The 25896-nt window shown below is 34.3% G+C and overlaps 2 protein-coding genes across 7 annotated transcripts; both read right to left on the bottom strand.

The window, feature by feature from the left end:
* LOC145314471 (protein YIPF1) lies at positions 1-8275 on the bottom strand. Of its 6 annotated transcripts, none has more exons than XR_013877776.1 (11): positions 8163-8275; positions 7556-7628; positions 7189-7327; positions 6591-6750; positions 6108-6227; positions 5700-5837; positions 5341-5457; positions 4539-4628; positions 3947-4035; positions 2544-3253; positions 1-1551 (listed from the first exon to the last, which is right to left on the bottom strand). XR_013877776.1 is itself a non-coding variant. In XM_080154380.1 (11 exons), the coding sequence occupies exons 1-11, from the start codon at positions 8253-8255 to the stop codon at positions 2832-2834; spliced, it is 1431 nt and encodes a 476-aa protein (XP_080010506.1). In that variant the 5' UTR covers positions 8256-8275; the 3' UTR covers positions 1-2831. The 6 variants fall into 6 exon arrangements, 2 of the variants coding, with proteins under 2 accessions (XP_080010506.1, XP_080010505.1); XR_013877774.1 differs by having other exon boundaries at positions 3947-4025; XM_080154380.1 differs by adding an exon at positions 4797-4814 and having other exon boundaries at positions 1-3253; positions 3947-4025; positions 4539-4610.
* Hmbs (porphobilinogen deaminase-like protein l(3)02640) lies at positions 8264-25891 on the bottom strand. The gene is made up of 11 exons (XM_080154382.1): positions 25753-25891; positions 25437-25472; positions 24938-25045; positions 24709-24773; positions 24291-24423; positions 23453-23550; positions 22909-22985; positions 22665-22725; positions 22079-22173; positions 12871-12954; positions 8264-12488 (listed from the first exon to the last, which is right to left on the bottom strand). The coding sequence occupies exons 1-11, from the start codon at positions 25852-25854 to the stop codon at positions 12310-12312; spliced, it is 1038 nt and encodes a 345-aa protein (XP_080010508.1). The 5' UTR covers positions 25855-25891; the 3' UTR covers positions 8264-12309.
* Positions 25892-25896: the final 5 nt, after the last annotated feature.

The raw sequence follows: 25896 nt of genomic DNA, 5'->3' as shown, positions 1-25896 counted from the left end.
TTCTGAAAAATCAAAATACAAAATTCAACAAAACTTAAAGTGCGAATAACATACATTAATTAAGTATATATCATATTAGATAAATATTTATTATAAATATCATAAAAATTTAAATAATGAGCTAAAATTTCAAGGAAATAGGAATTGAAGAAATTTTTTAAGCCTATAGCTTCGCTGCGTGTTTATGAAATTACTTTTCATTCTATTCCTGATCTTATTAAAAAAACATTGTAATTGATAGATTAATTTTAACTTAACTATTACAATAAATACGTATATCTAAAAATCGTGAAATGAAAACAAACACGGAACAAAATATTAATAAATTGTGATGTTTAAAATTGTAAGATTTTTAAAACCTTTAAAAATTAAATATAGGTGGAAAAGAAAAAGCGTAATCTGACGATTTTTTTGTTGAATAAACGAAGAAGTATCATTTACATTTGATACTTTTTCGTTATATTTCATGTTTATCTACCTACTTATATTTAAGAAAAAACTAAAAACTGTTTAAACAACAATGACTATACTTAAATGCTATCAACATGATCACAGCACAATTTTTAAAAGTTGGTGGTATTTAACTTTTTAATTTAAAACCAGTACCTACCTTAAATTGATTGTATTATAAACTTTTGAAATAAGGGGGTAAGGAATATTTGTAGACTTAACTTAATCGGGATGCTGCCATTCCAATTAATTGCCGCAAAATTTGATATTTTGTTAGGGTAAAGTTGGCGTATAAATTGTTTTTCATGTAACTGAAGGGAGTGGGTAAATAGGGGGGGGGGGGAGTAAAAAAGGAAAGGGGTTGTGGGAAAATTTTCCTTTAGAATTATTTGTCAGAATCATATTCCCTTTTCCCTGATAACTGGTAAAAATACAGTGGATATTCTTTTTTCTAAATTTTCTATATGGATGTAAATTACATAATAATTTTTGGCAAAGGATTTTACATTTAATGACAAAAAAAATTGTACTAAGCCGCCATTAAGAAACATTAACTTCCCAAAACGATGTTAACTTATGTTCTAGACCATATATTACGTTAATTATACAATTAATCCCTTACCCCCCCTTACGCTAAATTACTAAATTAAGCATTAAAAACCTACTACACCAAAGAATCCACTATTACAGCACTGATATAATATGTTCAATAGAAATGAAAAAAAATAAACAATTTGCTATCAATGACAAGTACCTAAAGACTAAAATTTAAGATTATTTGAAACTTAACAGGAAGTTTAGATTGCTTGTTATTCTTCAAAAATTAGAATTATCATTTCCTCCATTAAAAAAAAACTTTACACTGATTATATTTTTATTAACATACAATTTGGACATTCATCGATAGGCCAAAAAATATAGAAAATGGTCAGCAGCCAAAGTTGCTTTTTTGCTCCTATTGGTTTTATGTTTTTCTTTCTTAAATATTTTTAATAAATAAATGCAAATATAAACAAGTTTAAATTGTCATGATTATTCTGATATGACTAGAAATAGTAAAAATTGGGTTTAACTATTAAATCTATATTTTTGTTAAATTGTCTATAATATATACAGGGTGGGGCAAATAAGACCGGACAAACTTTAAACGGCCATAGCGCCAAAAATACTTGACCAATCAGGACGTTTGACCACACTATAAAAAGCTTAGGTAATGACATTTTAGCACAAAAAAAATCTTTGGACGAAGATGGACATGTACAACGAGCTGGCCGCGCATATGTTCAACAAGGCAGATTCCAAATGCGCCGGTGGTTTAATCTGGATTCTCGACTAGGGCCCACTAAATCTGACCTCAGCCCATCTATAGGTGAGGTAGATTTATGCAACTTGCTGGGGATATTGTTAGATACATAAGTAAGACACTAGAAAAGACTAGAGCTCTCTATCTGAAATGGCTTGGCCGTAGTACTCCAGCAAAGTGAAACAAGGCAGATTTTGAGATGTAAAAAACGTCACAAAACCGTGAAAAATTCTCGGTTCTTGACTTCAGAGACCCATATTGAACTTTAAAACTCATTTTAGACTATGGGTTGCGCTGACAACCCTAGTTGAAACTTCATGCCAATTTCAAAAAGGTAAAGAACGTCGTTCTAGCTCAACTGTGGTCCAAATAAAAGCCTCTGTGTATAAGGGTAGCTTGAAAGTTGGGCGAATTTGGATCCTGCGGTTACTCACATTCCTAAGGAAATGTGGCCTCCCAGCAGCCCGATCTGAATTCAATGGACATTTGGGCCTAAGGCTTTTTTGAAGCATGCACCAATAGACGTGCCCATACCACAAAGACCTCCCTCATTGTCACTATCAAGGAGAACTACTCCAGCTTGGACAGGTACATCTTGACCTGGACCTGCCGGCGGTTGAGAAGGCGGGTAGAGGCGGTGATTAAGGCTGGCGGCGATTTTATTGAATAATCTAATAGTCATATACTTATTTAGCTTGCCAGTTTTTAAAATTCAATAAAATCTTTAAAATTGACGATTTTATGTTCATTTGTTTAGAAGTTAGAATTTGTCCGGTCTTATTTGCCCCACCCTGTATAAGAAAATCACCAATTAAGCTAATATAGGCATTAGCCTTATTTCTTTTATATATATGAAAGGGGTAATTTCAAAAAACTAGCCTATAATTTGGTTTAAAACCTAAGGTTTAATTCTACATTAAAATGTAAATTTTAGTTTTGATAATGTACTCTATTTGAAATCCTTTATCTTTAAATCAAAATTGCTACATAATAGAATAGAAGATCTTGTTGTGTATAAATTGCAACAAAAAAGCTCTTAAATGGCACAAATTGCCTAAAAATTTAAATTTCTAAGAATCTAATTTGTTTTTGTGCTGTTAATTGTTGTAGTAGCCGCAGTTATATTATTCTGGACATCCTGTATTTTAGAAGTAGTAGTTTTAAGCTGATCAACTCCTTTACTGTTGGTAGGAGTCTTAGTCGCATTTGCTGTCATGATTTGTATTCCTGTAACAGTTTCATCTCTATCTTCTACACTCTCAGCTTTATCGTTGCTGTTAACAGTTGTATCAACATCATTTGATGCTTCATTATCTGTTTTTGTAACGGTAGTTTCAGTATCTGTAGTATTTTTTGATGAATCATTATTTATTACAGCAGCAGGTGGTTGATTTTCAGCTGTTACTTTATCATTTGGCGCGTTAATTGATTTGTCTGTAGAATTGGTGATTGATTGATTGATTTCAGTTGCTTTTTCAGTTGGTGTGCTGGCTGGTTTGTCTATTAACGGGATAGTTCCATAAATTCAGTAATATTATTTCTCGTATTCATTTGAATCCGGTGGATAGGAACCGGTTCTCATGAATACGAAAAAAACTATGTCTAGCATCGTATTATATCCAGTTTTCTACGAATATAGAAATGTACAATCATAAGATTAAAACTAGTTTTAATCTTATAATTGTACATTCTATATCCGCGGAAAGCCGTTTATAATACGATACGAGAAATAACTATTAATGGTTTTAATCTTTTTTTATGTGACCACTATTTTAGAGGTCTTTAATGTATTCATATAATATTAGATCATTTAAATATCTTGAAGTTGGTAAAACTGTCCGATTAGTAAAGTTACCCTTTAATCCTATCATATAAAGTAGTAAGGCTTTTTTCTGAAAGTAAAAAACTCTAAACGGCAATTCCGAAATGTTTGTACTTTTTCAAGTAATTTTTATAAATACCCTGCGTTAGTTTTAAGTTATTTCCTTGACCTTCCCTGACCTGTTCTAAAGGCTGGATGCGAAGCAACTAGTATCAATAAATAAAGACACATTTTTAAGTTAAATAAGATTTTAAGTTATCAATAAGTGAAATTAATGGTAGAAAATAATAATTCTTTATCTCCCATTATTTACCAGAAAAAAAATACCTGGATAAATAATTTATAACCAACTGCTATTTACGAAACTATGCCTTGTGGTGAAGTAGGTTTATCTTTGTCAGGATTGAATGTTGTGATGATTGGAACGTTGAGGATGGATTCAGTGTGATCCTGTAATTGACTATACATCATTGCTTTATCAGTCTTGTAAGCTAATGTTACCAAAAATTGGTTAGAACGGAAAGAAATGATTACAGACTTTTTTAAAATTATCGTTCTAGATGTCCAAACGGACATACAAATGAACGGAACGCAATAAATTTTTTTTTAACTGTTGGAAGAAGTGAAAACCATATGTCTTTTTTCAAAAAGGCATAAACAGGGAAAACAAAAACAATTTTGTCCCATGCTAGAGCAGCAACTTACAAGCTAGCAATATTTTCTATACCTAAAGAAAGGTAAAAAAAAAGGTGTATATAAAATCTTACAGTATTTTTAGTTAAGTAATGTTTGTATGACAACAAGTTTAAAAAATGCAAATTGTAGAGAAACTTTACTTTGACTTAAAAAAACAACTAAACTTACGTTATTCTAATGAAAAGACTGTTGGGCAGACCTACCCCGCTTGTAGGGCATCTACACAACCAAAAGTGTGATTTAATATAATTAAAATATTTATTTTACCTGGACCAAAGCAGCATTAACAGGACCGGTACCATTGTTAGCTGGAGCAGGAGCTAAACTTGTTACTTCATGAACTTCATCAGCTGCACCCTAGATATTATTATATTTATTAACAGGACCGGTACCATTGTTAGCAGGTGCAGGAGCTAAACTTGTTACTTCATGTATTTCATCAGTGGCACCCTAGATATTATTATATTTATTAACAGGAACAGTACCATTATTAGCTGGAGCAGGAGCTAAACTTGTTACTTCATGTATTTCATCAGTGGCACCCTAGATATTATTATATTTATTAACAGGACCAGTACCATTATTAGCAGGTGCAGGAACTAAACTTGTTACTTCATGTATTTTATCAGCGGCACCCTAGATATTATTATATTTATTAACAGGACCAGTAACAATGTTAGCAGGTGCAGGAGCTAAACTTGTTACTTCATGAATTTCATCAGTGGCACCCTAGATATTATTATATTTATTAACAGGACCGGTACCATTGTTAGCAGGAGCAGGAGCTAAACTTGTCACTTCATGCATTTCATCAGCGGCACCCTAGATATTATTTTTTATACAGTTGATAGCAGGGCTGGGAAAAATAAGTACCAGTACAGACACAGAAAGATGAACAACTTAAAAATTTTCTAGTTTTTTACTTATCCTTTTCTTTTTGTCTTAATATTTTAATTAATGATTTCATTTCTCTTTTAATAGAAAGCACTGCATTTTGTACCCGTCAATCCATTTTCTATAATATACATATACATGCAGCCATGTAATTTAGAAATAATGAAATACTTACAGAGCCATGGAAAAAGTAGAGCATGAAGCCAGTAGCCAATAGGAAATGCAGACCAAGAACAACAATCATCACGAGCAGGGAGCTTTTGGGCGCATTCTCTCTAACTGCGGGCCAAATCTACAGTTATTCAAATATGAAATAACATACAAATTACAGAAATAAGAAATAAATCGGATTCATTATAAAATGTAGCCAGCATATTTGCTTTTAGACATTGATATACTAAAATATATTTTTTTGCTATAATTTTTATACAAAAAGAGCGGCTACGTCCCTAATATAACATAAGTATACCTAAAATAGAAATATATACATACAACTAGATAATGAGCATATTTATTTAAGAATATTTTACTAACCGTAGTAAAGAGTACAACACCAGAGAGTGAAGCAGCGACTAGAACCAATATCCACTGGACCCATCCAAACTTGACACAGATGAGCCAAAGAATAGAAATTGGGATGTAGATCACTAAACTGTATCCATAAACACACACCTAAAAGAATACCATTAGTATTACTATTGGTAAAAACTCGAAAAGATTCCAATAAAAAATAATGTAGATATTTAATAATAAGAAAAACTAGCTTGCCCCCAACTTTGCCAGTTTAAACCCTCGGATAGTTTTTAATCAGGTAGGTATGAAGTATAAACAACAAACGAAAAAATTCAAAATAATATTTTGGGGGCAGATGGTGAGGTCGTCAATTTTACTATATGTTGCCCCCCAACGACAGCTGAAAATACGTTAGGAAAATAATCTCACCAGTTCAACAAATGAGACAGCCAGACTGCCAGCTCCATGACCTGCCCACCAGAGGTATCCGTACAGGCAGGCAGGTATCAGTCCTGCGTAGGAGAACACTGCTGTAGCCGCCAGGTTCACCTTTATTGTCAAGAGTTAAAATCATTTGGAGTTTTAATGTGCTTTTATGTACTTAGAAATCAAGAAGATATTATTATGTGAAATTAGAACAGTAAATTTTTCCCATTTTTTCCCAAAACATTATTATTTAATTCGTAGTGTATTTTGCTCTTTCATGTGAGTCAAATGACTTGGTTTTTCTTCTACATGCAGTTTAAATCGCTTTTAGCTGCATTACTAAAAATCAACATTTTACATAAAAATCATGAGTAATGAATGACCAACAAGTGAAATAATATTTGCATTCAGTTATTGGTTGCAGCTGCATACAAATATCTAAAACTTCTATTGTTCAAGCTAGAAAAAAAATGGCAAAAATGTTACCTTATGAAAATCATAGTGCCACTTTGCTTGTCCCTCCAGGGACGTTGTAAAATAGTCGGCAACATTTCCCGAGATAGCAATGGAAAATATGAGGGTGACACAGGCCCAGAAGGGTCCGTACAAGTCTGGCTTAGGACGGATATGATGCTGAAGGAAAGATCTAAATATATATATATAAATTAGTCAAATAAGCCAGAATAAAACAGCATAAAACCATCTCAATACAAATAAGAAGCTTCCCTATTATGTAAAACCACCACTAGAGTTTAATTAATACATAAAATAGCCTTAAACAATCTTATGTAAAATGTAGAACTCAAAGAATAATAATCGATATGTTAATGCTTGTATGTTTCACCAGATTTTTATGTACTCTGATAAAGAGATGCTCGCAGTTTGCTAAGAAGAAACGATACCCCCAATCTCGTCCCTCCTACTGCATGAACGAACTGACCAATAAATAAGGTCAATATTAGCAAGATAAATTGACAACAAATTCTCCTGTTAATATAACCACGTGTCGTATACCCTATATTCATTGGAATATCGAACAAAAGTTCAGCAAAGATAAATAAATAGGTATAGAAAGCTAACTTACTTTCCAGGAACAGGTACCATAGAGTAGAGTAGTCTAGATAGAATATCTTTATCCTCTACATCAAAGTATTGTTGATAGAATGAGAGCTTGAAAAATGTGCTCTTGGTCAGACCAGATGTGTTGGGATTTCCATCATCATCTAAATAAGAAATAAGAATTACCTATTTGGTATTTTAAAGAAAAGGAAAAAATGATAATAGTATTTTTTGTGCTGTAACTAACATATTATTACTACAGAAAGATATTATAATAGCAGAGAAAAATAACCCAATATTATTTCTTTGATTAAACTTTGATTATAATTGTTTAAACAATTGTACATAAACTTCTTATTTCCATAATAAATAAAAAATAAATTAATGTTTACCTAATATTCTTTCTGTGTCTTTGTTACTCTGTGGTTCTGGATCTGGAAAGCTTGTAAATCCGCCTAGGTCAGCCTGAAAGGCATAATTAGCATTTATCATCAGATTAGGTATGAATATTGAGAATAAAAAATAGTATAAGTACTATTATTATTAGTATTAAGAACTAAAATACCATGGAGCTATAGACATGGAGACAATGGACAATAATTTATGACCCCCCCCCCCTCCCCTCCGCAATTGTTAAAAACAAGAATTAACTCAACTCAAGTAGATTAATTGTATCGGTTGAAAAGTTGAGTAATGACACTGTACTTAGTGTGAAATTCAAAAATAATCGGTACCCCCCATAGACGTCCAAGCAGGGGGGATAAAGTAATTTTTAGCCCCCTAAAACTTTGAAATCCCTTATTTTAACTCCCTCAAAATAAAAAGCTTTGACGTCACGATAACCCCAAAAGATCTAAGTTGACGACTAGCAGAACAATTTAAAACATATTGACAAGTATGAGATGTTTGATTTCATTCCAAAAAGTAAGTCAATATTTGTCTCTTACACTACGGACGACAAAAATATGAGCAGCCATGTGATAACTGTGAGAAATATACCTGGTTAGTTGTAGTTTTATAATCATTAGTAGTGAACTGTAAATCATCAATTCCTAAATCTAAAATGGCGTGCTGTTGGTTATTTGAGGCCATTGTGGAACCTGGAAAAAAATAACATCTATTAATTACTAGTAATTATAACATACATCAAAACAAGATGCGCGAAATCCCAAGGCAGAAAATACATATTTAATTCATAAAAAGGACAAGTATTTAGAAACTAAATATAAGAACAGTGCATACAATATTTATAGGTATCTGTTTTTTCTGTTCCGATATTTAATTTTTAGAATAATTGTTGCTATGTTTTTACTAAATTGCTACTACATTTAATACCTATGTTACGTCTTTTACTTTTTAGAACTTCATTTGTTGTTCCTTCTACAATAGACAAGATCTCTAGCAATCTTGAACTTTTATAAAATTTATTTTTTTTTTTACATATTTTTAACTATGGCTAACAATTGAAAGATTGATAAATAGCAAGCATTTAAAATGTTTAAGGCAGTAAAAGTCAAAAGGACTTTTTACGGAGAGATCGAAATTATTTTACAGGCAATGATGCAGGGGTAGATTAATAAAAGATTAATTTATCCTGCTTCAATTAAAAAGTACAAACTATTATTGTATACTTTTAATTAAAGATTAATTATCTTTCATTTCCCAACCCTGTATCACTAGAAAGTCAACAAACAATAATAAAAAACAATAATTAAAATTGTAATAACAAACAATAAATCTGTATATCTATAACTATAACTAACAACTGTATAACATACATTTGAGCAAATTTTATTTGCGACTACAACGATACCTTGTCAAAATTTATATCATTTTACAAAGCTAATAATATGAAAATAAATTTTAGGAAATGGTTGATATTATTAAAGCTATTGGGTTTAATTAAAAAGAAAAAAAATCGTAGTTACATTTTTATAAAAAGTATTGGCACTAAATATTTTTTAGTATTTGATCTAACAACAAGAGATTTAAATTGAGAATGGTTTTACACTTTTGAGACTCAAAAAAAATAATATGTAATTGCACACCGCTAAAATGATATCTTATTTTAAACTTCTAACTCTAAGTCTCTTTAAGATGAAAGTATGAACACAGATATGAAAATTGTAATAAAGTTAGAAATAAGAATATCAATATTTGACAGTGTACTAACAACATTACATTTCATATAAAAAAAGATTTTTTAATATTAAATATTACACATTATTATCAATTATCACTACATTTAGATTCACAATGTTTTATTTTAAACATTTATTTTTAATATTTAGAATATTGACCCGTTCTACTGAACTGTGTCCAAAATTTTATTTTGGATTTGGAATCAAAGTTAGAAATAAATAAAAATTGGACGGCATGGAGGAATCAACATTTAAAAAGGCAAAAAAAGATGAATATACAAATAAGCAAAAAAATCTTAATAGAAAAAAAAACTAGGCATAGGTGAACAAAAAGATAGGGTTTTGAACACTGGTAAGAATTGCCTGCAATTTTAAATTAAAGAGGACAAAGATCTAAAGGGAAAAGACTATGACCAATTAATGTACCTCCAAAATGATGATACACAAAACTACCCCTTCTGTAGATTACAATTAGTGGTTGAATTTACAGGGTGGGCATACAAAAAACCCACCCAAAAAAACCCACCCAGGGTTTTTTAAAAAACCCATTGAAAAAAAACCCAAGGTTTTTTGGGTTTTTCAAAAAACATTGAAATTTCACGTTAAAATTTACAAATTAAACCTGTATTTGCTCAAAGACTAGGATCTAATAACATTTTAAAGCAAATTTTACCTAAAAAACGTAAAAAAATATGAAGTAAGGGGGGGGGGGGGGAGAGGTTAATGCCACCATCTCGTAATCAATGATTAAATGACACTTAGAATTCGAATTTTGATCTGAAATTTTGCATGAATAATCCTTGGTAAGTCTATTTTCCCGAAATCGAACAAAAGGTTGGAAAAGTAATGGCTAACGGCTGGCAGCTCAGATGTTTTGCCATTTTTCGGCTATCTTAAGAGCAAATTAGTCATCTTCACATAATACTTTTTGTCGCTCAAAAACCTTATCAAACGGTTCTAGCCGGTTGCTGTAGGTACTAGAAATTTTAAAAATGGTTATTGCTATCATTTAACATGAATTAAACCAAAATATGTTTTAAAAAGTTGATTCCTACGTAATTAATGATGAATTTGCCCTCAAAATAGGCAAAAAACGGCTAAACGGCTGAGCCGCCAGCCATTACTTTTTCCAACTTTTTGTTCGATTTCGGGAAAATAGACCTACCAAGGATTACTCATGAAAAATTTCAGATCGAAATTCTAATTCTAAGTGCTATTTAATCATTGATTACGAGATGCTTGCATTAAATCCCCACCCCCCCCCCCTTATAAAAATGATGCTCTACTTATTGTTCAAATGTTTATGAAATTACTTTCTCTCAAAACTTAATTTTTGAAAACGCTTTGCTACTAAATTGATGATATATAAATTGTGTAAATTACATAATCATAATTGTTTTTTTTAACTAAAACATAACAATTTATGAAAGGAAATAGTTACAGTGGCGTGCAGAGGGTTTTATTAAGGGGATGTAAAAAGGGGAATAACTTAATAATTTCTGGGAGGGGGGGGGGGGGTTGACAGCTTAGGAATAGAAAGAGGTTCCATGTTTTTAAGCTTAACAATATAAACATTAATATTTCATCAATATATCAAATGTATTTGACTCCTAAATGAAAAACCCAATAAAACCCGAAAAAACCCAATAAAACCCAGGGTTTTAAGGGTTTTTACGGGTTGGGTTGGGCTTTTTTAAAAAACCCTGGGTTTTTCCCCACCCTGGGTTGAAACGTTTGAACACTTAACTTATTGAACCAACCAACCAATCAATCAAAATTCAATGAAAGTTCTTAAAGTTGTAAAGCCAACGAATAAGAAAACGTTATTATAAAACTTTGGGTATTAGTTTAAAAAAAACCTAATGTCCCCTCCCTCCCTGGATTGAACTTGCTTATTTGTACATACATCCACCTTAATACTTTACAGAAATTTCAATCTATTATAGATTATAAAAACAATTTGTGCGTGCAACAATAGAAAAACAATAGGAATGTGACTAAATCACAAAAGCTAAATTGTAAACAACCCAAAATCAGACAACAAATATTGCATTGGTACAAAAATAATAACATAAAATAAATTCTAAACTCTAAAATTTAAATCAGATCTAAAAGAAAACTAAATACTATTTCTAATACTACAAAATAAACTTTTTTGGCACCAATTTAAGGCATAAAAAATATCTACGAAAAAATGAAAATATTTTTTTATATTTTTGTAGGATTTTTATGTAAAAATAAATATTTTTAAAATTCATAACATAAAACGCATAGGTATATATTGCAAACATGTGAGACAGACAGGGTTTCGGATCCGCATTGATTTTTTGCGGATCCGGATCCTCAAAATTTGGTCAGTGCGGATCCGGATCCGGATCCTTGACAATAAAAATAAAATCACCAAACCTTTCAAAAATATCTATTCTTTAATTCAAAGTCAAAAATACTTTTAATTTTCAAGTCTGACCCTAAACCTTAAAGATTGGCTCTCATCAAGAGAATGTCTGAGATTGTATATAAATTTAGGTAGATTTTTCCCTTTTTTCTGCATTTTTTTGAGTCCAAGGATCCGGATCCGGATCCGCATTTTTTTGCGGATCCGGTTCCTTGGACTCGAAAATATGCGGATCCTTGCGGATCCGGATCCGAAACTCTGGAGACAGAAAACTCATTTTTACATTGATTGCTACCTAATCTATAATGATTAGAAGAATTTATTTTTGAAAAAGAAGTCAATGCGAAATTCTAAGTATAGTAAGGATGAAAAAATTCTATGATTTAGAACAATCTAAAAAATAACCTCCTAAATTTTCCTTTTTACTACACAAAATCAAAGAATAGAGAAATAAAAGAAAATTTGGTTGTTATAATATTTGGAGTTCATGTTTATACAATTTGCCTCTCCATCCTCAAAAAATTTGTTGTGCTACTTTTAATCCTATCTATGAACAATGTTCAAACTAGGTATAAAATAAATGCTTGAAATAAGCATAATAAAACAGCTGTTATTTCTTATCATTCTCTGCCTTCGCAGCTGCTAATATTTTCTCTGCACCCTCGTCTAAAAGCTTTTGTGCTAGCTGCTGCCCACAGCTTTCAGCAGCTGATAGTTCAGCTGTTTGCAGCTGAGGAGCTGTTATGGCTACATAGCAGCGAGTTGGTTCATCTCCGCAGCCACCAAAATCTGAAAATATTTTAATTAACATAACTTAAGTACTAAAGACCAGTCATTTATTCTTATTTATTTATAAATTGAAAAGTTTTTTGTCTGAATCTTTATATACCGATTGAGTTCTCCATTTTAGAGAAGATTCACATTGGTTCTAAAATAGTTTTAGGTATTTTACTTTTAAAATCAAAGTCTTGAAAAAATGTTATGCCTTTTTTCCGTTTTCCCTCAAATAGGGGCCCATGGCCAGTAGTAGAACAGAAAAGAGGTAATTTTTTATGACAATTTGAGCAATAATAAAGATATATTTTTACGAAGCTTATACGGACAATGGCCAGAGATTTAAAATTAATGTACATTATGTACGTACATATCTATATAAAAAATTCAACCTTACCTGCAAAACTAACTTGACAATTTTGGACTAGACTTTCTTTACCATCCAAGGACCATACTCCCCCAATAAGCTCTAAGCCAGTTCCTTAAAATAATGTAAATATTAAAATCAAGTTGGTTAACGCAATTCTTATAATTTGGACTACTTTATTTAAGATTAAATTATCATTTGCACCTCTTATAGTTAGACAGTATGCCAGTTCTATGTAAAAATAAGTCTAAATGATCAATAGGAGCACAGTAACAATTCAAACTCGCATATGATTAAAACTAAAAGTTTACATATTTTGGTGCGAAAGGGCAGTTATTTTATCATTTAATCCATATAATAAGTCAGATATAATAATAAATAGTTTCATTTCTTGGGATAATGGTCTCATAAAAGTGACAGGGGGATGTCTTCTATCTGTTTGTCTGTTTTAAAAAAATCAAGTGAGGGGGGAGGGAGGTTGAAGAGCCCCACACCTCAAAAGTTCCTAGAAGCCTTTAGGGGCGTGGCCTAGTTCTCAAAATACTGTTACTTACCAAGAGAAGCTTATGTAAATAGATTATTACGCACAATTTTATAGGTCAAGAGTAATGAGGTCTTTTGTTATGAAACGAAAATAGAATTTTGTCTAGACATAAACATACAATGTATTGTGTTAAGTTTTGTATATTAACTACTTCATCTAATTTCCTTTAGAAAACCATCAATTTCCCATTGAGTAACTAACAGAACTCTTTTAATCCCCAACCCTCAGCTCAATATAAATCTCCACATTCTTCATGTCTCCTATATGACTTTAATATGATCTATCTTTGATTCCTTATACTCAGTAGCGGGATGTCTGTCTGTTTGTCTGTCTGTTTGTCTGTTTGTGTGTCTGTGTGATTGTACCCAAAGATCTCGCTAACCGCTGAACCGATCGGGTTCTACTTAACAGGGTAGATTCTTATAGGTCCCGGGAAGGTTTATAACCATTTTGGGGGAGGGTACCACCACCCTCCCAAGAGAAATCACAATAACTCAATTTTTTTTACGTTTCTCGATTATAAAAAGAGAGTTCAGCGAAACATAAACGTCAAACGCAACATTAGACATAATTTAAATATAAAAAAAAACATTTAAAGTGCCACTAGAGGCCTCTATGGGTGTAGCCGCTAGTAGGATATAAAGTAAAAATCTTCCACTGTCCTCTTAATGAGCTCTCTGTAACCAAAATTAGTATTCAAAATGTATCAATTCAAATAGGTATTTTTATTTATTGAAATCTTTTAAAAGATTTTAATATTTTTCTATTTCAATATCAAATATAATAAAATAAATGTCTTTTGTATAATGAAACACTTGTAATTTTATAAACAATACAAATAAAATATTCATTAGGAAAAACTTTTCCTGAATAGCCTAGTTGAGCACAGAAAACCCTGCATTCTCCCTTATTCTAAAATTTTAATAAATTGAATATAAGAGGGGGAGGGCCCAGGGGGTTATTAGTTTTTCGTGTTTCGTGTTTTTACTATTTACTTTAGGACATCAGGTTGAAGACCGGCCACCTGCAGGAATTAGGCATGAGAAAAAACTGTCTCTCCATATTTTTAACATTTTTTAAATATTAGGAGGGGAAGGATTCTTTACTCGCAAGGAAAATAAAGGAAAGCACCTAAAACATAACACTTTATATGTACTTGTAAGTTTTTAATTTATAGCAATCATAATTGAACAATTTTCTATGAATGACGCAAAACAAATTAATTTAGACAAATAGATAATTGTAAACAAGGATGACAACATCCATAAGTAGCGAAGCTCAAAATTTATTGATAGACATCAGGAAAAAATAGTCTTTTGAGTATGTTTAAAAGACATAAATGAAATAAACCACGAAACCTTTTAAAAATGTATAATATCTTTTGAAGCATTAAGCTAAGAAACAAAACGTAAAAATAAAAGGAATTGATCTAGCACCCCAACCAATAGCAAGTCATTCTTAAACTTGGTGAAAATATGTATAATGTTGACTTAATTAATTCCTAAAAATTCCAGCTGTTTATTTTGAACAGGAGTCGAAAAAATCATGAAAACTTGAAAAACTAGGAATCGATCTAGCACCCCAATCAATATAAAAATCTTAATGAAACTTAATAGAACATAACAAAGTCCTCCCCCAGTAACAATCTCGTTTCAATACCCTTAAATCACTTTTTACATACGTGGCCATTGTTTTTTTTTAGATTCCTGCAGCATATACCTGGCATCAGGGGCGTCCAAGCTTTTTTTTTTGGGGGGGGGTAAAAATTTTTTAAGGGGGGGGTAATTCGTTTTTGGGGGAGGTAAAATGGCGCGCGAAGCGCGCCGCAAATTTTTTTTACCTCCCCCAAATTTTTTACCCCGGGGGTAAAATTTGCTTGGGGGGGGGGGGTAATTACCCCCCCTGAAATCTGTTGGCAGGGGTAAATTTAGTTTACCCCCCCCCCCAAAAAATTTACCCCCGGGGTAAAATTTTTGGGGGGGGTAATTTAAATTTTATTAAATATATAGTGCTAAAAATGCGCGCGAAGCGCGCAAAATTTTTTTTATTGTAGATTTTTATTTTGGGGGGGTATTTACCCCCCTAAAATTGTTTGGGAGGGGTAAATACCCCCTCCTAAATGGTTGGGGGTGCCTACGGCACCCCCAGGGTAGGGGTATATTTTAAATGGGGGGGGGGGGGGGGGTAGATATACCACACTTTTCTGGGATCTTGCCAAGTCAAGTATCAACTGTTGGGAATATCAAAGGATGACTCCATGCAAAATTTGAGCCGGATCCGGCCAAAACCGGCCGTGAATTTTATAAAAAAACCGGTTTTTTCCCGGTTTTTAGGGGGTATCTGTAAATCGATTCAGCTGGAGCAAAACCGGTTGGAGGTACAAAAAATTTTACTTCACATGAAATTTAGCCAATGTAATTGCCTACAAAAATGAACTTCATCATCAACTTGATTGGACAACTCTTTCCCCTCCTTAATGTCCATTAAAATCTCGGAAACGGCAAAAATCGCCAAAAATCACGCCTTCGGCGGCGAATAACGGCTAAACGGTCAGCCGGAGGCGAATGAAACATAAATAAAGAAATGTCCGCCTCAAAAAGTTGTTCAACTCCAAAGAGATGCTTGAAGTCGCTAAAGCGACTCCTTCCCCTCCTTTAAGGGGAAAAAATGAAAAAACGTGATTTTCAAAAGTATGCCCACTTCGTGGGTGTGGGGGGCACTGAACCTGTCACCCCAGGGTCACCAAATATAAAGTCTAGGCAGCCCACAATGCTGAATTTTCACCAAGTGAAAGTCTTGTGTCATTATCTCTTATGAGAAAAAAGTTATTAATTAATTAAAATTTCAAATTTTGATTTTTTGATGGATTTCTTTGATGAAATGACAGGCTGGTCAACTTTTAAGCCATTTTTTGCGGTTTTTGGCCCGCCACGCCCAAACGGTTTGAGATAATCTCACGGGACCTTTTGCCCAACCTAAGTCTGGTTATTTGTGAGGTCTAAGAAAAAAAAAATCCCGGATTGGATGAAGCACGACGTCGCTGCGCGCCGTCAAAAATCGCTGGTCGGCTCATTTTGCCCCCTCTATCACTCACCTCATGCCATTTTTCTGTGTAAAGATTCTAATTATAATCTTTTGCGTAAGTCTGATTTTTTTTCCTAGACCTCACAAATAACCAGACTTAGGTTGGGCAAAAGGTCCTGTAAGATTATCTCAAACCGTTTGGGCGTGACGGCCTAAAAACCGCAAAAAATGGCCTAAAAGTTGACCAGCCTGTCATTTCATCAAAGAAATCCATCAAAAAATCACAATTTGAAATTTTAATTAATTAATAACACTTCGTGGGTGTGGGGGGCACTGAACCTGTCACCCCAGGGTCACCAAATATAAAGTCTAGGCAGCCCACAATGCTGAATTTTCACCAAGTGAAAGTCTTGTTTCATTATCTCTTATGAGAAAAAAGTTATTAATTAAGGGGGGGGTTTTTAATGCAACCATCTCGTAATCAGTGATTAAATGGCACTTAGAATTCGAATTTCGATCTGAAATTTTGCATGAGTAATCCTTGGTAGGTCTATTTTCCCTAAATCGAGAAAAAAATTGGAAAAGTAACGGCTGGCGGCTGGCAGCTCAGCCGTTTAGCCGTTTTTTGCCTATTTTCAGGGCAAATTCATCATTAATTACGTAGGAGTCAACTTTTAAAAACATATTTTGGGATTAATTCATGGTAAATGATAGCTATAACCATTTTTTAAATTTCTAGTACCAGCTGCTAAACGGCTAGAATCGGCTGAAAACGGCTGGGAGCTGCCAAGAGTATGAAGGGTAGATATGGCTTGTGACGTATCTAGGGGTAGGTTTTTATGGCTGCTGAGCTCAAAAATACTACCAAAAATAGTGGCCGCCCATCCATATGGCAGCTGGGTAACAGCTGCAGCTCATCTGGGAGCGGCCAAGAGTAGAATGAGTAGATAGGGCTTGTGACGTGTCTAGGGTTAGGTTTTTATGGGTGTTGAGCTCAAAAATACTACCAAAAATATTGGCGGCCCATCCATATGGCAGCTGGGTAACAGCTGCAGCTCAGCTGTGAGACCAAGAGTAGAATGAGTACATAGGGTGTGTGACGTGTCTAGGGGTAGGTTTTTATGGGTTCTAAGCTTAAAAATACTACCAAAAATAGTGGCGGCCCATTCATTTGGCGGCTGGGTAACAGCTGCAGCTCAGCTGAAAGCGGCCAAGAATAGAATGAGTACATAGGGCTTGTGACGTTTTTTTGGTTTTTATGGGTGCTGAGCTCAAAAATGCTACCAAAATTAGTAATGGCCTTCCATATGGGAGCTAAGCTCAAAAAAAATTACCAAAAATAGAGGCGGCCCATCCATATGGCAGCCGGGTAATAGCTGCAGCTCAGCTGGGAGTGGCCAAGGGTAGAATGAGAAGATAGGGCTTGTGATGTGTCTAGGGGTAGGTTTTTATGAATGCTGAGCTCAAATTTACTACCAAAAATAGTGGTGGTCCATCCATATGGTTGCTGGGTAACAGGGGTAGGTCTGAGCTCAAAAATTATACCAAAAATAATGGCGGCCCATCCAGATTGCAGCTTTGTAACAGCTGCAGCTCAGCTGGAAGCAGCCAAGGGTAAAATGGGTACATAGGGCTTGTGACGTGTCAAAGGGTAGGTTTAAATGGGTGCTAAGCTCTAAAAAAACCACCAAAAATAGTGGATGCCCATCCATATGGGTGCTGGGTAACAGCTGCAGCTGTGCAGTAAGCTGTTGTTTAAGCTATAAGCACTAGGCCGACTCAAGATGCAAAATTTTTTGGCGCGCTATTTTAACCCATTCTATTCATAAATATAAGACTATAGATACCTTTAAAAGTGTTCTCAGACTATTTTTTCAGCAATATGTCAAATTCGAATTTCATAAAAAAGGGGAAGGTTCCCCCCTGGGGGTGAAATTTTTTTTTCTTTCAAACCATGGCTTTATACACCTTCCTGAATTCGTCTTGAAGAGTACATTAAGAATCAAAAAACGTTTTTTAAAAATATTGATCCCAGAAAAAGTTATCCTCAAATAACCGTCAAAATCACCTGATTTTGCTAAAATGGCCAAAATTGTTAGTTTTTTGAGAATAGCTCTTGCTATGATCAAAATATTTTAAAATCGTTTTTTGATCCTTAATGTACTCTTCAAGACGAATTCAGGAAGGTGTATAAAGCCATGGTTTGAAAGAAAAAAAAATTTCACCCCCAGGGGGGAACCTTCCCCTTTTTTATGAAAATCGAATTTGACATATTGCTGAAAAAAAGCTACCAGAACACTTTTTTTGGTATCATTGGTCTTTATATCATAAAAGGAATGGGTTGAAATAGCGCGCCCATTGAATTTCAAAAAAAGTGGTAATTCTGAGTCGGTCTAATAAGCACTTTTTGGGACTATTGAAGGATAACCAAATATTGAATATTTCAGTATTGATTTAGTTGTTAAACAGCTGAAATTGGCTGAGAACAGTTTCTAACAGATAAAGGTAAAAGTTTAAGACAAAGCTTGTGATGTGTAGGGTAAATTTTTATAGGTGAAAAGCTTATTAATACTCCCCAAAAATAGAAAGGCCCATCCATATGGCATCAAGGTAACGGCTGCTGCTCAGCTGTAGCTGTTACCCAGCGGCCATATGGATGGGCCCCAACTATTATTGGTAGTGTTTTTGAGCTTAACACCCCCATAAAAAGTTAAAAACCTACCCCTAGAAATGTTACATGCTATATCTACAACATATACTTTTGGCTGTTGATAACTGTTTTCAGACGTTATTGGTAGTTTTCAGTGAAATCTAGAAATTAAAAAACTGTTACTAGTAATATGTCCTTGAAATGAAGTTATAATGTTAATTGGGAGAAGTTTAATTCTACTGAAATAATAAATTTTGTGATATTCTTCACACGTCACAAGCCCTATGTACTCATTTTACTCTTGGCTGCTCCCAGCTGAGCTGCAGCTGTTACCAAGCTGCAATATGGATGGGCAGCCACTATTTTTGGTAGTATTTTTGAGCTCAGACCTACCCCTGTTACCCAGCAACCATATGGATGGACCACCACTATTTTTGGTAGTAATTTTGAGCTCAGCATTCATAAAAACCTACCCCTAGACACATCACAAGCCCTATCTTCTCATTCTACTCTTGGCCACTCCCAGCTGAGCTACAGCTGTTACCCAGCTGCCATATAGATTGGCCGCCACTATTTTTGGTATTATTTTTGTGGTCAGCACCCATAAAAACCTACCTCTAGACACGTCACACGCCCTATGTACTCATTCTACTCTTGGTCTCACAGCTGAGCTGCAGCTGTTACCCAGCTGCCATATGAATGGGCTGCCACTATTGTAGGTAGCATTTTTGAGCTCAGCACCCATAATAACCTAACCCTAGACATGTCACAAGCCCTATGTACTAATTCTACTCTTGGCCACTCCCAGCTGAGCTGCAGCTGTTACCCAGCTGCCATATGGATGAGCCGCCACTATTTTTGGTAGTATTTTTGAGTTCAGCACCCATAAAAACCTACCCCTAGACACGTCACAAGCCCTATGTACTCATTCTACTCTTGTCCGCTCCCAGCTGAGCTGCAGCTGTTACCCAGCTGCCATATGGATGTGCTGCCATTATTTTTGGTAGTATTTTAGAGCTCAGCACCCATAAAAACCTACCCCTAGACACGTCACAAGCCTAATCTACTTATTCTACACTTGGCCGCTCCCAGCTGAGCTGCAGCTGTTACCCAGCTGCCATATGGATGGGCGGCCACTATTTTTGGAAGTATTTTTGAGCTTAGCAGCCATAAAAACCTACCCCTAGACACGTCACAAGTCATATCTACCCTTCATACTCTTTGCAGCTCCCAGCCGTTTTCAGCCGGTTCTAGCCGTTTAGCAGCTGGTACTAGAAATTAAAAAATGGTTATTGCTATCATTTACCATGAATAAAACCAAAAATAAGTTTTTAAAAGTTGATTCCTACGTAATTAATGATGAATTTGCCCTGAAAATAGTCAAAAAACGGCTAAACGGCTGAGCTGCCAGCCGCCAGCCGCTACTTTTCCAACTTTTTGTTCGATTTAGGGAAAATAGACCTACCAAGGATTACTCATGCAAAATTTCAGATCGAAATTCGAATTCTAAGTACCATTTAATCACTGATTACGAGATGGTTGCATTAAAAACCCCCCCCTTAAAATTTCAAATTGTGATTTTTTGATGGATTTCTTTGATGAAATGACAGGCTGGTCAACTTTTAGGCCATTTTTTGCGGTTTTTAGGCCGTCACGCCCAAACGGTTTGAGATAATCTTACAGGACCTTTTGCCCAACCTAAGTCTGGTTATTTGTGAGGTCTAGGAAAAAAAATCAGACTTACGCAAAAGATTATAATTAGAATCTTTACACAGAAAAATGGCATGAGGTGAGTGATAGAGGGGGCAAAATGAGCCGACCAGCGATTTTTGACGGCGCGCAGCGACGTCGTGCTTCATCCAATCCGGGATTTTTTTTTTCTTAGACCTCACAAATAACCAGACTTAGGTTGGGCAAAAGGTCCCGTGAGATTATCTCAAACCGTTTGGGCGTGGCGGGCCAAAAACCGCAAAAAATGGCTTAAAAGTTGACCAGCCTGTCATTTCATCAAAGAAATCCATCAAAAAATCAAAATTTGAAATTTTAATTAATTAATAACTTTTTTCTCATAAGAGATAATGACACAAGACTTTCACTTGGTGAAAATTCAGCATTGTGGGCTGCCTAGACTTTATATTTGGTGACCCTGGGGTGACAGGTTCAGTGCCCCCCACACCCACGAAGTGGGCATACTTTTGAAAATCACGTTTTTTCATTTTTTCCCCTTAAAGGAGGGGAAGGAGTCGCTTTAGCGACTTCAAGCATCTCTTTGGAGTTGAACAACTTTTTGAGGCGGACATTTCTTTATTTATGTTTCATTCGCCTCCGGCTGACCGTTTAGCCGTTATTCGCCGCCGAAGGCGTGATTTTTGGCGATTTTTGCCGTTTCCGAGATTTTAATGGACATTAAGGAGGGGAAAGAGTTGTCCAATCAAGTTGATGATGAAGTACATTTTTGTAGGCAATTACATTGGCTAAATTTCATGTGAAGTAAAATTTTTTGTACCTCCAACCGGTTTTGCTCCAGCTGAATCGATTTACAGATACCCCCAAAAAACCGGAAAAAAACGGTTTTTTATAAAATTCACGGCCGGTTTTGGCCGGATCCGGCTCAAATTTTGCATGGAGTCATCCTTTGATATTCCCAACAGTTGATACTTGACTTGGCAAGATCCCAGAAAAGTGTGGTATATCTAGGGGGGGGGTAATCGCCCCATTACCCCCCCCCCCCCCTTAGACGTCTATGCCTGGCATAATAGTTTGGAAGAAGGGGGGGAGAGGGGTAAGATACAAAAATAAGACAGTTGTCAGTTTGTATAATAAATATAGCGGATCTAGATCCCTAATCAGTAAATCCTACCAATAAGAACACAGTTGACAAAGCTAGCTTTCGGAAAAAATGCTATCGTTCAAAATTCATCACTTGTATCATTGTAATGGATCAAATTTAAGTAAATATAAACAAAAACCTTTGTTTATTATAAAGTAATTTTTAAGTTGGACGGATAATTATGTCTGACCTGTAAATTTTGAGTTGACCGCAACAGGGACAGAACAGCCACCCTCGAGTGTTCTTAAAAATGCCCTCTCTGCAATTGCTCTCAACAAAGTTTCCCTGAAGAAATTTTTTTTAGTTAGGTATAATATTATAGTAGATCGGCACATCATAATAACATAATTTGCAGGGAGGAATGGGATATTAGGCTGTTTAGTGCAATGGTCCCCAATTTCATATAATAACGTTTTCTGATTCGTTGCCTTAACATCAACAACTTTGGGGACTTCTAATTAATTATAGTTGGTTGTAATTTGGGTGTTCAAACATTTCAACCAATAATTGTAATCTACAGAAGGGGTAACTTTGTGTATCATAATTGGGGATGTAGATCAATTTATCGGCCATTGTCTCATCCCATTAAATCCCTGCATATTTTGGGAGTACTATAACCAAATTTTATTTCACGATGAGTTAAGATAATCAAGTTGCATCTTTAATTAAGCCATTGCATCTACTCTTGCTATTAACATAATGAGTCAAGAGGGGCTTTTGATGTAAGATTATTTATATTCGTATCCGCGAACAATGAAAACATTACTAAAATTTACCTATGATGTAGACTAGATAGAAGGGCTATTGTGCTTGTATCTCCTTCGCGACATTCTACGCCTAAATATTATTTCAAAATTAACAATGTAAATTTTTCCAGTAGTAGTGGTGCAATATAAAGATAAAATAAAGAAATGCTTAAATGAAATTATGTCTGTACGACTGGCTATCGATATGTTTGTTTATATATCTAAATGTCGTCTTTACACACCTATCTATCCGTCTATCTATCTATCGACTTACCTAATGCTCCTTGACCAACGGCATACATACATTGATTAGGTTCCAGCATTTCACTGATTCGCTCCGCCCATCCCATTCTAAGATAGGATTATTAAGTTATTAAAAATTCAAACTTAAATTAAAATCTTAGAATTTTTTTGAGTATCTACGATCGATCTACATATCTCAGTATCTTGGTATCTATCTTGTTGACCAAAAACCTGTAGACTTTAATAACAGCCATGAAAAGTGCAAAATAGTCCTCTTTCTTCGGTGTATATTTATGTTTTACGTAAAATTTTTTTACATAGGTATCTATCTATCCATCCGCTTGTTTACTATCTGGCCCACTATCTACCTATTTATCTAGCTTTCTTCCTTTCTGGTTGTCAATATACCTGGAAACTCCAGCAACGGCCAGGAGCAATGAACCATAATCTTCTCCTTCTTTATTTTCTAATTTTCTAACTACCTATCCAATCGGCTTGTGAATGTGGAGTGTTTATTGTCTAGACCCCAATGTATCTATTTATCTAGCTTTCTTCCTATCTGGTTGTCATTATACCTGGAAACTCCAGCAACGGCCAGGACCAATGCAGCATAATCCTCTCCTTCTCCATTGTCTAATTTTCTTAAGCGGGTATTCAAATTTCCTCGCACATCCTAAAGCGTTATTAAAATATCAAATACTAGTATAGCGGCTTCGCCCCTAGCCTCTAGGGGCTTTGCCCCAAGAGGTAATTAATGAAAAACAAATTAAGTACCTGGTGAGAAGCCCCCACTCCACCACTAATTTTAAATAATAGAAGAAAAAAAAAGAAAAAATTGGTGGGGGGGGATTTTTTCATTTTTAGGGGGGTTAGGGGTGTTCCACCCCCCAAGAAAATAGCTTAAAACCAACGCACGACCAATAGGTATACTAAATACCCTAAAGAGTAGAATCCGATTGGTTCAGTGGTTACGAGATCTTAAGGGACAGACGGACAGACAGACATCGTTCTACTTTGTATTTTAGATTGTCATAAAACTATAGATAAAGAGCTTTAAAAGGAAATCACACAAAGAGAATTAAAAGCACAAGTTAAAGAAAGCATTAAAACGAAACTAAAATTTAAGAAAAGTGGTCTTGTACCTATGTAGTTAACTATGTCATATCATTAGTGGATCCGACTCTGGCACCAACAATGTGTCTTTTAATATACTTTCATTTGGAAATAATATATCCTAAAACCATCCTGAAAGCTATGTAAAGATTCCCTAAAATAGAAAGATCAATCGGTTCAGTGGTTAGATCTAAAAGGACAGACAAAAAATTCTTGCTCTATGAAATAGGATATATAAAAAAAATAAAAATGATTAGGTACTCGTAAAGCTAGTAGAATAAATTCCTTTACAAAACTTACTCTGAAAACAAGTCCAGGATAGTTTGCTTTCAGCTGTGCAGATCTTCTTAGTGAACTTGTCCCAATAATTGACCCTGCAGGGAGCTCTGACAACTTGGTATAGGTTGAGCCCTTCTTCATTATCACAGCATCTCTAGAAATAGTAGGTAGGTAGAGAAATAATAAACAACGTGGGGATAAAAGTCTGTTCAGTAATGACCTTCTCATTCAAAACAGTAAATAAGGAAAATAATGTTAATTGAACAATACACACTACACAGTGCAGCGGTTATTAGAAATATGAACGTAATGTATTATATTGAAAGACAATTTTATTAATGCAAATTAAACAAGAAGTTTACAGTCATTTTAATGTAACATACTTGTACGGACGGACATACATGGCGGAGCGAAGCTGCGCAACAAAAACAAACAATACCTGGGATCTTCACGTTCCAGAATAGATCCTATCACCATTTTTTCGGGTAGAACAGTTGGCAAATCCTAATAAATAATATTCTTCTAATTCAAACAAGGACACCTATGTGCAGTGCAATGCAGTGCACAATTATCGCAAATTATACCAGTTAAAATTACAAGGAAAAATATATAGATACTGTATACAATTTCTTAAAGAAAAATGTACAAAAAAAAATAAAATAAATTACCTTTAATGAATGCACTACAAAATCGACTTCATTATTATGTAAAGCAATTTCTAGTTCTTTTGTAAACAGAGCCTTCTCTCCTATTTTGGATAGGGCTACATCTAGTACCTTAAAATACAAGGATTCATTACCTAATAATTTTCATAAATTCACATGCAAATAAGATTAACTAAGATTATTTCACGTAATGCAATCCGAATCCGTTTGAGATTAATTTGCCAGTTTTTGGGTTAGAAATTGAAAATGAATATGTGCTAGGATTAAGCCGAATGAAATAAGATTCCGCTAAAATAATCAAAATTCGAATCCGGTTTTGTCAAAAAAAAGCAGTAAATATAGGTATTGAAAATAAGAGTAAATGTATGTAGAATAAAAGGTGTAACAATCTAAAACTGTTAACATTTAATAATCATTTTATAAGGCTAATTTTTTCTTTACTCTGCTTTAAAAAAAAGAAACATGTCACAACAATTTGTACTTTTAAAATAAGTGTCATTACCTTATCGCCTACTGTTGAAATTGGAACAACTTCAAACTAAAAAATAATAGGTATTATTTACATTACTAACTTCAATTTTTAAAATTTTGCATTCTTAAAACTTGAAACAATTATATACTAATAAATCAGCTATTTTAATACAGGAATTATCTTTACTAATAAAATTCATTCACTCTTCTACATGTGGATCACCTTAGAGAAAAAGACAACACAAACATAACAAAATTGTTGCTCTATTTAAAAAAAAATTGGGATTATCCCAACTTTATCGTCGGCGAGATCATCTAACCCCTAGAGAAAAGAAAGAAGTACCCACCTCCATTTCAGGATTCGCCTTCTTGAGCTGTGCAATGACATGATTAGTTTGTATGAGTGCCAGCTCACTTTTCCTGGAACCTACCCGCATTTTTGTGACCATTGCTTATCCTGGTTTCGAGGATTTTTTTTCTTTATTCACCTG

The sequence above is a fragment of the Acartia tonsa genome, chromosome 3 (genome assembly GCF_053477335.1).
Source record: "Acartia tonsa isolate MP-2025a chromosome 3, ASM5347733v1, whole genome shotgun sequence".
Taxonomy (NCBI): domain Eukaryota; kingdom Metazoa; phylum Arthropoda; class Copepoda; order Calanoida; family Acartiidae; genus Acartia; species Acartia tonsa.
Note: the sequence above shows the minus strand (reverse complement) of the source record. Positions and strands in the feature narration are given on the sequence as shown.

Bases quoted from the DNA above. Each gene is read 5' to 3' on its own strand.
- LOC145314471 (XM_080154380.1), bottom strand. From the start codon at position 8,255: ATGGCCTCAAATAACCAACAGCACGCCATTTTAGATTTAGGAATTGAT. The intron at 7,629-8,162 runs GTATATTTCTCA...TATGCCTTTCAG, and splicing joins ATAAAACTACAACTAACCAG to GCTGACCTAGGCGGATTTAC. The intron at 3,254-3,946 runs GCATAGTTTCGT...TCCCGTTAATAG, and splicing joins TAAACCTACTTCACCACAAG to ACAAACCAGCCAGCACACCA.
- Hmbs (XM_080154382.1), bottom strand. From the start codon at position 25,854: ATGGTCACAAAAATGCGGGTAGGTTCCAGGAAAAGTGAGCTGGCACTC. The intron at 25,046-25,436 runs GTAATGACACTT...TTGTATTTTAAG, and splicing joins TTTCAACAGTAGGCGATAAG to GTACTAGATGTAGCCCTATC. The intron at 24,774-24,937 runs GTAATTTATTTT...ATTATTTATTAG, and splicing joins TTGTAGTGCATTCATTAAAG to GATTTGCCAACTGTTCTACC.